At 37.6% G+C, this 14219-nt stretch overlaps 1 protein-coding gene across 7 annotated transcripts in view; it reads right to left on the bottom strand.

The window, feature by feature from the left end:
* SLTM (SAFB like transcription modulator) overlaps nt 1-14219 on the bottom strand; it is a 54980-nt gene that overhangs the window by 18996 nt on the left and 21765 nt on the right. For 4 of the 7 annotated variants that reach the window (XM_023228562.1, XM_023228564.1, XM_023228565.1 and 1 more), the window contains 3 exons: nt 3364-3391; nt 1569-2037; nt 912-961 (listed from right to left, as the gene is read on the bottom strand). In XM_023228562.1, the coding sequence (XP_023084330.1) occupies nt 912-961; nt 1569-2037; nt 3364-3391 (547 nt within the window). The remainder of the gene's footprint in view (nt 1-911; nt 962-1568; nt 2038-3363; nt 3392-14219) is intronic. The other 3 variants (XM_023228563.1, XM_023228566.1, XM_023228567.1) reach the window with 1 other exon arrangement.

Raw genomic sequence — 14219 nt, 5'->3', positions numbered from 1 at the left:
GAGAAGATAACACATACCTGGCTCAAATATTTTAAATATGAATGGTTGATACTTGATTCTGTTCTTACAAAGGGTATTCATCAAGGATCTTATAAAATGTTAACTCAATGTTTGTGTATCATTTTTGTAACCAGTAACATTTGGGCCCAGATATGTTACTAATTACAGAAAAACTTTTTTTTTTTTTCCTTAAAAGACCAGTTGGCTTAAAATAAACTATAGAAGACGCATACAATTCTCCTTTACACATTTAGGAGGTATTTAAAAGCTTTGTAGTACCTGAATGTTTTATTTTCCCTTAAAATCCTTTTGTGGAAAGTAAGTGTTTTTCAAGTAAAGACAGCACATGTACAAGATGAAACTATAGCTCATGGGCATGAGATTTCTCAGTATCAGAAAGCAACTAAATACTGCACTTTGAAACTTACAAGAATTTAAAAAAAGAAAAACGAACACTAGACTCCACAAATACACACAAGTATTATTTAATTAGCTAAGATATACTATTCAAAATAGTACCAGAAAGTATAATCTGTGTACAGGGAAAAGGTTGTGGTGGTATACAGTAGTTATAAATGAGTTAACAGAAGATAAAATAGTTCTGAAATTATAATGTAAGAAAATATCTATTAATATCCAGCACAGTCCCTTAGAACACACCAGATAAGTGTTCCCTAGCCAATGAGTTTTTAACATACCCAATACTAGTTTACAAAGTAAGTAAACAGGAATACATCAATCAGTTTTCTATAATCTATATAATTCCACAGTTAACATAAAGACCATCTCAAGTTTCTAGTCTGTCAATAAAATTTTTAAGGACTAAATGTCAAAGAAAACACCACACAACTACTACTTTTTAATGAAAATATGCAATGTCAACACTTAAATAGGGAAAAAAAACCCTTTACCTTTGTCATCTTTAGATGATGTCTTGCTGTCTTTAGATTCCTTTGAAGAGCTAGAGAGGCAAATCACCAGAAGAAAATTGAAAACAAAAACAAAACAAAACCCAAAATAGAACAGCTTGATATTCACTATATTTCAAACTAGTGCTATTCATACAAATTAACAATTCCAAAGGCCTAGATTAGGTTATTTGAACAAATGACTCCCTGAGGATTCTTGTACTGATTTTCCCCAAGATGCCTGAAGATCTAGATTTTCTGACAATTCTATTCAGTGGAAATATGGCCATCTTCTCCAGATTTCAGGACTGGGACTTGACTTCATTTTGTGTTCTTAGAACTGATAGTTGTTCATTAACCATCATCACAAGGATTTTAAAAAATAAAACACAAAAATTGTCAATTTGAAAAAAAAAAACAAAAAACAACAAAAAAACCAAATATATGCTGACATTCGACAATGCAATCAGTAGAACACACTGCATTATTATGAAGATCTTGAAAATTTTTAAAAGTAACTTATGACGGTCAAAAATATTATAGGCAGGATCATAAGACACTAATTACTGTACATGTTCTTGAAGCCACCCCCTTAATGTAGAGTGATCTTATTGAATGCTGGAATTCAGTATCGTAAAGAACTGACATAGAAAAACAAACCTCTTTGCTTGACCAGAGGCCCCAGTAGACGAGGGCCCTTTCTTCAAAGTATCCTTTTCTTTGTCTCCAGATTCTGCTTTCTTAGAACTTTCTCTGGCTTCCTTCTCGACAGGGTCACCCTTCACGCAGTCTTCCTTCTTACCATCTTTATGGTTCGCATTCATCTCATAATCCTTGCTTTCCTTCTCCGGGCTCTGTGCAATGGCGTCCTGCCCATCTTTTGGCTTACTTGCTTCAGAATCTGTAATTTTCACATTTTTACCTGTTTCTAGGAGGTCATCACCATCAAAATCCAGAGTGATGGCATCTTCAGCCTGGATTGTGACCGAGATGTTGTCATCCTCAGCTTCTTTCACAGTCGTATGAGCTTCCATCTCTTCATGAGCTGTGTGATCAGCCTCAGCTAGGCTCCCTTCTGAAGGAAGAGGTTTAGATACTTCTTGTGTACCATCACCAGAACCTGCTATATCTAAGAGGATTTAACAGGAATAAATATGGCAAAACAAGAAGTTTAAACAATTTCATATTCATAAGCTAGAATAGGACCTAGAAAATATAAAGCCAGTTATTAGCACTGATGGAAGGTTAGGAGGAAAAAAAAAAAACACAAGGGTATTAACTAACATAAACCATCCTTTACCCAGGATCACTTATTCTTCATGGAAAAAATGATCTCTACATACAAACACCAAACAACAACAGTGAGAAAATGGTTCCATCCTGAAGATACCAGCTCTTCATTTCTGGTTATAAGTTAATGGCATATGGAAGATTTTGTTCCTCCAAGGGACAGTGACAAAAGTGCAGATTGTTGTTCAATGCTCGAATTATCCTGGGATTGAACCCTAGTGACCTTCAGAACTCCCATGGTGACTTCTTGACAGGTCACAGTCTGAGGATATCAATCAGTCTTCAAAGTATTTCAGGGCCCCATCTTTTCCACTCTTCAATGCTTGAGTAGTCCAGATTCGTATGGAAAACTGGTACAGAAGGCTCCAAAGATGCTCCTGCTCCGTAACGTTCAGGAAATTGGTGATTTCCAGTCTTCATCCTGTCCAGTCAGTCTGCAATTACCATTTTCAAAGATGTCTTGCATTCCCCCAAAACAGAAAGGCTTCGGGCATGTGACATTTTCAGTCAGTAGCTTTACTTTGTCATTGCTTCTAGGCTTTTTATTTGCCTTGCTTAACCCTGCTCCATGTCCTTTCTAGTCCAAAGTAGGATCCTTTGACTTCTGTCCAAGGACTCTTCCATAACCTCCTACTGACCACATGTATTACTACTGTTGCCCCTGTAATTGTATTGAATGAGACAGCTCGTCTAAACTAAAATTGTCAGATGACCGTATGGAAGTTTCTCTAAGCAGCAAACACAAAGTCAGTCTCCTGGTCATTCATCATTTTTAGGACTAGTTGTAAAATTCACTGTGAGTTATGCACTCGGACTCCAATAAGCACACATGAGTTACTGCAGTGTCAGTCTTAAGAATTTAATCAACTTACCGTATACCAGAAGTTATTTTAAAAATAAAAATTGGGTTAAATAAAAAACAGCATTGCTCACTACAGTAACTGATATGTACTATTAAGTTGGAATATATCTTTAGTGTTCAAAAGAAAATTAAAACCAATTGGAAAATAAAATCAAGATGCTAACTTAATTCACTAAATAGATAAATTTGAAAATAAACTAATTTCAAAAATCAGATTTCAAATAAGGAGTGCTTTATTTTCACATAATTTACTGTTTTTCTAAATTTTAGCAATTTTTAAACTCTATTCAGCATCAAACATACCTTTCTCATTTTCTTCTTCCTCACCATCCTGAAATTCAAAGAATAATCAAATGTAAAATGAATTCACATAAAACTAGATTTTGGTAATAGTACAAAATCAGCCAAGTGAAATTTGGTGGATAGCTTCATATTATTATGTAGAGATACCTAACACTAACAAATAAATAGGCTATTCTAATCAAAACCAGAGTCCATGTAGAGAGAGATGTGGCACAAATCTGGTACATCTTAGAAAACAGGTATATCTATCAATAAGTAGATCAATAACAAACTGGATTACTTTTGGTATTCAAAACTAGTTTATATAATCCAATTCTTCCTCATATCAAAGAGCTGTCAATAAGAAGACTGACCTGATGACGTGTTTTATGTTACTCAGTTCACAGGTACTCCTACCTAAGATATACTATTCAAAATAGTACCAGAAAGTATAACCTGTAGACGTAACTTTCAAGAGCTTGGATACACAGTAATGAACAAACCAAACAAACAAACAACACTCCCCTTTAAGTATATCAGACATTAGAAGAACAGTTACTAAGTCAGTTTCAAATTATTAATTCTTTTAATGTGTTAAAAGTGAGTTCATATCAACCACTGCGCTCCAGCCTGGGTGACAGTAAATCCCTGTCTCAAAAAAAGAGTTCGTAGTTGTCATACATATACTGATGGCCAAGCCAATTTTAAAATGGTATTTGTGCTACAGGTAATTAAAACAAGTAACCCACACATTTTTAAAACATGATTTTAATTTTAAAATATTTGACAGTTTCACTAAAATTAAAATTGAGAATGTGCTAGCTTAAAAATAAAAGTGTCATAAAGGGGAGAAGCTTAATTTGCTCTACTAAGCAAATAATGCAAACATCACTGAAGTAATCAGGCCAACAGAGAACCAACATTTTCCCAAACATAAGACTATAAAGAATAAAGTAATATGCATTCTAATCTCAATAACTGAAAAAATTAAAGAATCATTTTACTTTTTAGAGACGAGTCTTGCTATTGATGCTCAGGTGGTCTCGAACTCCTGGCCTCAAGCTGATTCTCCCACCTTATCATCCCGAGTAGCTGGGATTACAGGTGCAAACCACTATGCTTGGCTTAACAAATGTTTTGATTTTTTTTTTTTTTAAACAGCTTCTTACTCTGTCGTCCAGGCTAGAGTGCGGCAGCATGATCATAGCTCACTGCAGCCTTAACCCCCGGGCTCAAGTGATCCTCCTGCCACAGCCTCCTGAGTAGCTGGGACTACAGATGTGTGCCACCATGCCCAGCGAATTTTTTTTTTTAATTCTAAGTGGAGAAGACGTCTTGCTATGTTGCCCAGGCTGGTCTGGAACTCCTGGGCTCAAGCGTTCATTCCTCCTGCCTCAGGCTCCCAAAGTTCTAGGATTTACAGGTGCAAGCCACTGTGCCCTACCAAATGTTTTATTAACTTTTTTTTTTTTTTTTTTTTTTTTTGAGACTGAGTTTTGCTCTGTCCTCCAGGCTGGAGTGCAGCGGCATGATCTCGGCTCACTGCAACCTCCACCTCCTGGGTTCAAGCGATTCTACCCTCAGCCTCCCAAGGAGCTAGGATTACAGGCACCCACCACCATGCCCAGCTAATTTTTATCATTTTTTTTTTTTTTTTTGAGACGGAGTCTCCCTCTATCAACCAGGCTGGAGTGCAGTGGTGCGATCTTGGCTCACTGCAACCTCCGCCTCCTGGGTTCAAGTGATTCTCCTGCCTCAGCCTCCCAAGTAGCTGGGACTACAGGCACATGCCACTATGCCCAGTTAATTTTTTTTATTTTTAGTACAGACGGGGTTTCCCCATATTAGCCAGGACAGTCTCGATCTCCTGACCTCGTAATCCGCCCGCCTCAGCCTCCCAAAGTGCTCAGATTACAGGCCTGAGCCACCGTATCCAGCCTAATTTTTGTATTTTTAGTAGAGATGGGGTTTCACCATGTTGACTAGGCTAATCTCGAAATCCTGGTCTCAGGTGATCTGCCCGCCTTGGCCTCCCAAAGTGCTGGGATTATAGGCGTGAGCCAGCATGTCCAGCTTTTAATAACTTTTAAAAGAAAAACTAATCAGAAGTACACTGTTTAAAGTCAGGCGATGTGAAGCTTGTTGTGAAACTACCACATACAAAGCCTTAGAGCAGTGGTTCTCAAACTTAAGCATGCATCAGAATCCCCTGGAGGGCTTGTTAAAATAAAACACAGATTTCGATTCAGAAGGTCTGGAATGAGGCTTTAGAATGTGCAGCTCTAACAAGGTACCAGGTGAAATTAATGCTGTTGGTACAGAGAGAACACTAAGCATTGCTGCCTTTATAGAGTGACAACCTCTTAGTGAAAAAAGACTAAAAAAGTTGAAACATAAGTAGAACTTTAAACGGCTTATTTATAATACAATTTTAGATTCATATAAAAGCATGCACTTCTTAAAATGTCAAATATTTTACAGTGTGCTCAAAAGTACATCTGGATAATAATTTCTTTTTTCAAAATATTTATCTCTTTCTTTTTTAAACTTGTGTGTGTGTGTGAGACTGTCTCACTCTGTCACCCAGGCTGAAGTGCAGTGGTGTGATCTCGGCTCCTGCAACCTCTGCCTCCCAGGCTCGAGTTGATCCTCCTACCTCGGCCTCTCGAGTAGCTGGAACTACAGGTGTGTGCCACCACACCTGGCTAATTTTTTGGGTATTTTCTGGTAGAGACAGGGTTTCACCATCTTGCCCAGGCTGGTCTCGAACCCCTGAGCCCAGGCGCTCTACCTGCCTTGGCCCCTCAACGTGCTGGGATTACAGACATGAGCTACCGCGTCTGGCCAACAATAATAATTTCTATGACATCATTTTATTAATAAGTGATATTTGGACTAAGTTAAAGTGTGCCAATTAGGGAATGACCAATTATTTTACAACTAGGGTAACATGAAAGAAACTAAAAATACTAAAAAGCTCGACCATAAGCTAAGAAGTAAAATGGTCCAGGACAGGTAAATCATCAACTCACAGCAATGTAAATTCTATCACTATCTAAGTCCATTATACTGTGCTCTAAGAATTCCTCTTTATTTTTTCTGAGACAGACTCTCACTCCGTCAACCCAGGCTGGAGTGCAGTGGTGCGATCTCAGCTCTCTGTAAACCTTCACCTCCTGGGTTCCAGGGATTTTTATGCCTCAGCCTTTCCAGTATGCACCACCACACCTGGCTAATTTTTTTGTTTTATTTTGTTGAGACTGAGTGTCACTCTGTCACCCAGGATGGAGTGCAGTGGTACAATCTCAACTCACTGCACCTCTGACTTCCTGGTTCAAGTGATTCTCCTGCCTCAGCCTCCCGAGTAGCTGGGATTACAGGTGCGTACCATTATGCCCAGCTAATTTTTGTATTTTTAGTGGAGGTGGGGTTTCACATTGTTGGCCACTGCACCCAGCCTGTAAGAATGTCTTCATAAATTGTTTTACTAGAATATACTTTTAAGCATTATGTGTTCAATTTGCAGTATTTGGAAAGGAAAGAAAAAGCCTTTAACTTGGGTGGAATGGTAGAGACAGCAAGGGAAGAATCAGTTATGCTTAAATTATGGATAAATCTTTTTCTTTCAAACTGTCTTTTAGTTTAGTAATTTTTCTTGAAGCAATAAACAGAGACACCCCAGCTTGTATTTAAAGCAGACTAAATGAACTTAAAGAATGCAACACGTGGCCGGGCACGGTGGCTCGCGCCTGTAATCTCAGCACTTTAGGAGGCTGAGGCAGGAGGTTCACTTGAGGTCACGAGTTTCAGACCAGTCGGGGCAACCTAGTAAAACCCTGTCTCTATTTTAGAAAAATATATATTTAAAAAAAAAAATTTTTTTTTTAAAATGCAGTTTGACTCTCCTTATCTACCTCAGATGCGAAGAGCACACCATTTCCAAGTTATTATTTTAGAGATGTAAAACTGAAAGGAAGCTTCAAGAAAAAAAATGTCCAAATTATTGGCTATTTTAAAAAGTAAATTTTTAAAAATACTATGATGTTAAAAAAAAAAAAAAAAAACAACTGTGTTCTATTGTAGCTCCTGTCTGTTATAATGTTATTTCTAGTTGCTAAAGTAACTAGTAAGGTTTGTCTTACTTGCTGGAGAATTTTTAGGTTTTTATCTTAATAATTCAGCATGTCTTCTGAAGGGTTTCATAATTTAAAGAAAAACTTTATGACATATACTTAAATGCCGGTAGGGAAATGGCCTGACCCAATTCTAGAAAACAAAACTGATTACAGTGTGGGTGGAGCACAAAAACAACTTGGGTAAAGTAGAAAAGATGAACCACACCTAAATGCCTGTTGATTTTACTGCGCAGTATGTGCAGCAAGCATAGCACTAACCTTAAGTCCTAAATAAGTCCAAAATACTTGCAATAAGGAAACAAACCAAGAAATATAATGGGAAATTTTCCCTGTCTAAATGGTATGTATGCACAGACATGATATGCAACTATTTGAAAACAATTCCCCCCATTGAAAACAGATTTTTTTTCCAAATGAGGAAAAAAGCAAATAAGTAAATGTAAAACATTTATTTATTAAATGTAAAGCATATTTTAAAATTAACCACTCAAGTTTGTATTAAAAAAATATTTAACATATGAAGATGAAGCAAATGTCTACAAACTCATGTTGTTTATCTCACAGGGGGATCTGCAATCCTTAGTCAAATGCTGAAAGACATAAAGTTCCTTTATTTTCATTTCATCCTAGGAGCAGCAATGACTGCTAAGAGACAAAGACAAGCCTAGGACTTATTTTTCAGTGAACCAAGTATTTACTACATATCCAATTCTACTACTTCCCATAGATTATCTTATGATATATGTACATGTATAGGCTAAGTAAAAAGACCTCCTTTCCTCTGGCTTGACATGTAAACACTGTATTCGGACTGAACAAATCTTCACGATAACTTTAAACCACTACTTACCTATCTGGGAATATGCTAAACATCAAGGGAAGTACAAAATGCTTGGCACATAAGTACTCAAAAATACCTGTTGAATGAATGTACTAAATGAATGTAATGTAAGACTGCTGTTTTTAGCTGGAAAGACTGAACTAACTGCTTGATTTTCATGTATCTGAAGCGCTTAACTTTGGCACTATTTTTTTTTTTTTTTTTTTTTTTTTTTTGAGGAGTCTCGCTCTGTCGCCGGGGCTGGAGTGCAGTGGCCGGATCTCAGCTCACTGCAAGCTCCGCCTCCCGGGTTCATGCCATTCTCCTGCCTCAGCCTCCCGTGTAGCTGGGACTACAGGCGCTCGCCACCTCGCCCGGCTAGTTTTTTGTATTTTTTAGTAGAGACGGGGTTTCACCATGTTAGCCAGGATAGGGCACTATGTTAAGTACAATAGAACTCAGAAAACATTTGCTAGTGTGGAGTTATTTAGTGAAAAGAATATCAGACTAGGCATCATGACACCTAGGTATTTACCCTGTGGTTATCACTGAAACAGTTTTACTCTGTGGTATGTCATCTGTCTGGATGAATTTACCTATAAAGTGGAGTTGACATGTAAACCATGTAAGATATATCAAGGATTGAGTAAGGTAATGGATATAAAAAGTTCTCTGTGAATAGTAAAGCACTACATATAAGAGAGAGATGAAAGAAAGCTTTGTGGAGATAAGAGGTGAATCTGGCTATGAGAGGTATATAGATTTTCATATGACAAAAAAAGGTAAGATTTTTCAGGTTAGTGAAACATTAGGGGCAAGGGCAAATAGAAAAAGGAATACACACAATATTAAAGACTGAAGAGGTTCTTGAAACTAGAGGAAATTTTTAAGAATAAAAGCATATTAAAGCCAGGCATGATGGCTCACACCTGTAATCCAAACACTTTGGGAGGCTGAGATGGGTGGATTGCTTGGGCTCAGGAGTTCGAGACCAGACTGGGCAACAAGGCGAACCCCCATCTCTACAAAAAATACAAAAGTCAGATGGGTGTGGTAGTGCACGCCTGTAGCTACTGGGGAGACTGAGGTGCGGTGATCACTTGAGCCTGGGAGGTCAAGGCTGCAGTGAGGGGAGATTGCGTCACCGCACTCCAGCCTGGGTGACAGAGCAAGACCCGGTCTCAAAAAAAAAAAAAAAAAAAAAAAAAAAAAATTAAAGCATTAGCAAACAAGATTTTAGAGAAAAAGCTCCAGAAATTTCCCAAGTAGTATGTTCAAGCTAGTAAAACAACACTACAAATGACCACTAATTGCACATATACTACATCAGAATCTATGATTAATCCCTATATCAACTGAGTAGGAATTATAATATTCATTTTATAGACATAAAAATTGACTAATAGAGAACCTGCCACAATCACAATATTGTAATTAACTAATAGAAGTAGACTCTGAACCAAAGTCCACCTGGTATAACTTCCTAGAGGCTAATGTCTAAAGATTTCAGCTTCAAGTCAAAGCCTGAGGACTGACTCTTGAAATAGACAAATACCTATATAAATATGCTGCACATATGTGTGTGTATATACATATATATATACAATTTCTTTTTCTTTTTTTTTTTTTTTTGAGACAGAGTCTTCTGTTGCTCATGATGGAGTGCAGTGGCACAATCACGGGTCACTGCAGCCTCAACCTCCTGGGCTCAAGCAATCCTTCCACTTCAATCTACCTCCTGAGTAGCTAGGACCACACGTGTGCGCCAACACACCCAGCTAACTTTTGTATTTTTTGTAGAGATGGGGGTTTGCCTTGTTTCCCAAGCTGGTCTCAAACTCTTGAGCTCAAGTGATCATCCCGCCTAAGTTTCCCAAAGAACTGAGATTACAGGCATGAGCCACTGCATCCAGCCAGATTAAATTTTCTAATTTTTTTTGAGATAGGGTCTTGCTCTATTGACCGGGTTGGAGTATAGTGGCGTGATCTTGGCTCACTGCAGCCTTGACCTCCTGCAGTCAACTGATCTTCCAGCCTCAGCCTCCTGAGTAGCTGGGACTACAGGCATGGACCACCACACCCAGCTATTTTAAATTTTTTTTTTTTTTGTAGAGACAAAGTCTTACTATGTTGCCCAGGCTGGTCTTGAACTCCTGGCCTTAAGCAATCCTTCCATCTCAACCTTCCAAAGTGCTGTGATTACAGGCATGAGCCACCACAGCCCGCCCAGACTAAACTTTCAAAAGCAATACCTAAATACTGAAAATAAATGAAACAAATCAACCTAGATATGTATCAGTGGGTGATACAACCATACAGAATGGAAATAACTTAAAACACGGTGATTTGTTCATCCCCAGAGGGAAACATCCTTGCGAAAAATATGTCTAAAAAAATCTTAAATTACTTTCAGTAACTGCATTAGTGGTAGTGTTGGTATAATCATTCTAAAGTTGTTGTATGTGTACCGTAAGATAAAGTAAATGGTTATCTTGGAAATATCATATGAATTGAAGGTCTATTTTACCTTAAAAGTAAAAATAAACAAAACCAAAGAAAACAACTCCAACATTTTCTCTAGCATTGTACATTGAAAAGACCTACAAACAATGAACAACTCAGTAGCAGTGAACACCTCCACCACCTAGAGTGTTGTCTTGAAATACCATTTACCACTATAAAGAAGAAATGCCTAATTATAGTTCTAGAGCAGGAAATGGCACATCTTTACATACCATCAAGCAAGGAATCAATCAAAGTCTACTAGGATCGTGTTGAAAGGACTCAAGAGCCAACTTGATGAGGCTCTCACTACATGGAACAATGTAAGCATTAAGGATAGTAACTGTGATGGACCAAAATACATTACATATATACAAATCCATGAATTCAAAGTGAATCTAAAGAGGAAAAAAGGAAAAATTAAGAACTGGCCACTGTCAGAGATGCCAGTGAACCAGCTCAATATTCTGAAAATTGGTAAATAAAAAGGAAAGAATCAAACATATATCCTGGCTTTCCTGTGTAAATGATACCACAGGGTAACCAAATAGTAAATAAGGGAAAGTTTCTCTTTCTAGAAACATTCCAACATATAAAGAAGAAATGATAGAATTAGAATAGCATCCCTTTGCAACCCCTAATTGAGTATGAATCATCAATGATTGGTACCATCACAAAAAGACAACCAGATAATATGTGCATCCAAATAGAAGAATACAGTACTATACCTATGAGGTGGCTGTGTGTGTGCCGGGGTGGGGTGTTAACGCTGAATCTGAGAGCAAGCCTCTAGATGCTACAACCAACTTAACAATTTACAAAACATACAATAAACAAAGGAACATGTTGACCACCACAAGAATGTAATCAGCAAAATCCAGGCCTTGGAAGCTCTACAGCAATGACTGGCAAACTACATGAGATGCCTGTTTTTGCTAACCCTTGCTCTGTGGGATAAGCAAGTTGCTTTTTTCAACAAATAAAATAGTAAGAGGAAAACAGATGGAAGGGAAAACTTCCTAAAACATTTCAATCAATCACAACATACAGATCTTACTGGTATCTGGATTTAAACAAGACATAATGAAAAAAAAAACCCTATAGAAAACTGAACATTTGAATCCTAACTGTATATTTCATAATATTAAAATTTTTATTTTAGGAGTGCTAATATAAAAAATAAAGAGTTCTCTTTTAGAGATACATACTGAAATTTTTCAAGGGAAATACGTTTGGATTTGTTTCAAAACAATGCAGAAGGGAGAAAGTAAACAGAAGCATAGAGGAAAATAAGACTGGCCATTAACTGAAAACAGGATACACTATGCAGTATCCCTGAATGCACACAGTAATAGACTCAGTAAGCATATTTAGATGCATTAGATCATATGGAACCTAGATACATTTGTTTCTAGATGTTCCATTAGACATTATTTAGAAAGAGGAAAAAGGTCATTTTAAAGAAAACTTCTCTAAAAATGTAACCTCATCTTTTGATACAATATGGCAAATCTTGCTCCCCGATAAGAAATACATAACTGTTCTTCCTTCAGATATATTTCCATCCATTTAAAAAATGTTTGTAATGAAGTTTATTATTTAAGTGGGTATCCTTAGATATGATGCCTTCATACAACTCACACAGTGGACAACTATAGGCGTGGTCCTTGACAGAAGCTAATATCCAGCTGCCAAATAATATAAAGACCTCAACTTCCCCTTTTTGCAAATCAGTAATCTAGAAAAGGTACTCTCTCAATTTAAGAGTTAATTTTCCTCATACATTCTTTTTTTTTTTCAAGACAAGTCTCGGTCTGTTGCCCAGGCTGGAGTGCAGTGGCACGATCTCAGGTTTCACCATATTGGTCAGGCTGGTCTCGAACTCCTGACCTTGTGATCCACCTGCCTCGGCCTCCCAAAGTGCTGGGATTACAGGCATGAGCCACAGCGCCCAGCCCCTCATAGATTCTTTATCACTAGGAAATCAATGTACTTAGGGACAGCCTTACAGACTTTTACCATTCTAATATTTCCTTTCTGAATATTCCAAATGATCAGCAACATTTCTCCCAGAAATGCAATTTTTCTGCAAAATGCAACTTCTCCTCCACTGCAACACACAGAGAGGAAATACATAGCCTCAGAAGCATTTGTGACTCACTAGCATTTCAAAGGCAAGAGCACTGCAGGAAAGAAAGCATGCAGGGGCTATCAACTAAGTAGTCCATGAACACAAGGCCCAAGTACTCTTCTAGGAAATACTATCCAGAGGAAATAACTGACCTGATGACTATTTTTTCTGAATCTAGTAAACAAAGGAACCCGTATCTCTATTTGAAAGTACACCATTTAAAGAGGACACGATCCTCTCCTACTTGGATAACTGTGGTAATTCTAGAGCTAATATATGCCAATGGGCGCTGACTCCCTTCGCTGGGGATGTGTGCATTTATTTATCAGATGAAAACCAACTCGGATCAAAACCACCAAACCCTCTCTGGTTTTTATAAGATTAAAAATAAAAATGAAATTAAGAGGACACAAAAACAAAGGGTTCTTTAGTTACAGATATGAGAAAAAGACAAAGGATAATTTTTTATGCAGAAATTGATCTACAGATGTCTGCTTATAACATCTGTAAGTCACTTTAAAAAGTCCACTATGTGAATCACATTAGCAGCAACGCGTTATTACACACTGAAGTGCAGTCATTTGCAATACACACATATCCCCCTAGTACATTTCTAGAAATTTTTAATCATTTTTAGACTATGCCTGTTACAGGAGTGTTAAATTAACAAAATTAACAAAAAGGATATTAGTACTTTTAAATGACTTATTTTATATCAAGTGACAAGAAAAAAATCAAGAAGAATGTAGACTTCTCAAAAGACTAGTGACCAGAGTTAGGTTTTACAGAAAGGATGGACTTTTTTCTAAAATTCTCAAAATGATAGGAAACTCGTAATAACTCCAATTATCTTTCTGGCAACAGAAATTTCAGCTGCCAATCTTTTTTTTGTCTGTTTGTTTTTGTTTTTTTTCGAGACAGAGTCTCACTCTGTCGCCCAGGCTGAAGTGCAGTGGTGCGATCTCGGCTCACTGCAAGCTCCGCCTCCCGGGTTCCCGCCATTCTCCTGCTTCAGCCAGCTGAGTAGCTGGGACTACAGGTGCCCGCCACCACGCCCAGCTAATTTTTTGTATTTTTAGTAGAGACAGGGTTTCACTGTGTTAGCCAGGATGGTCTCGATCTCCTGACCTCGTGATCCACCCGCCTCGGCCTCGCCAATAGTTTTAAGTACTTTGTGTACGTCACGTAAATAACTCAGTATTAAATTTAAGACAGTTACATGAATTAAAGAATTATTAAGTCAAAATAAGATTCCTTTTCCAAGCCCTTCCACCCACAATATCAAATT

The sequence above is a fragment of the Piliocolobus tephrosceles genome, chromosome 6 (assembly GCF_002776525.5).
Source record: "Piliocolobus tephrosceles isolate RC106 chromosome 6, ASM277652v3, whole genome shotgun sequence".
Taxonomy (NCBI): domain Eukaryota; kingdom Metazoa; phylum Chordata; class Mammalia; order Primates; family Cercopithecidae; genus Piliocolobus; species Piliocolobus tephrosceles.
Note: the sequence above shows the minus strand (reverse complement) of the source record. Positions and strands in the feature narration are given on the sequence as shown.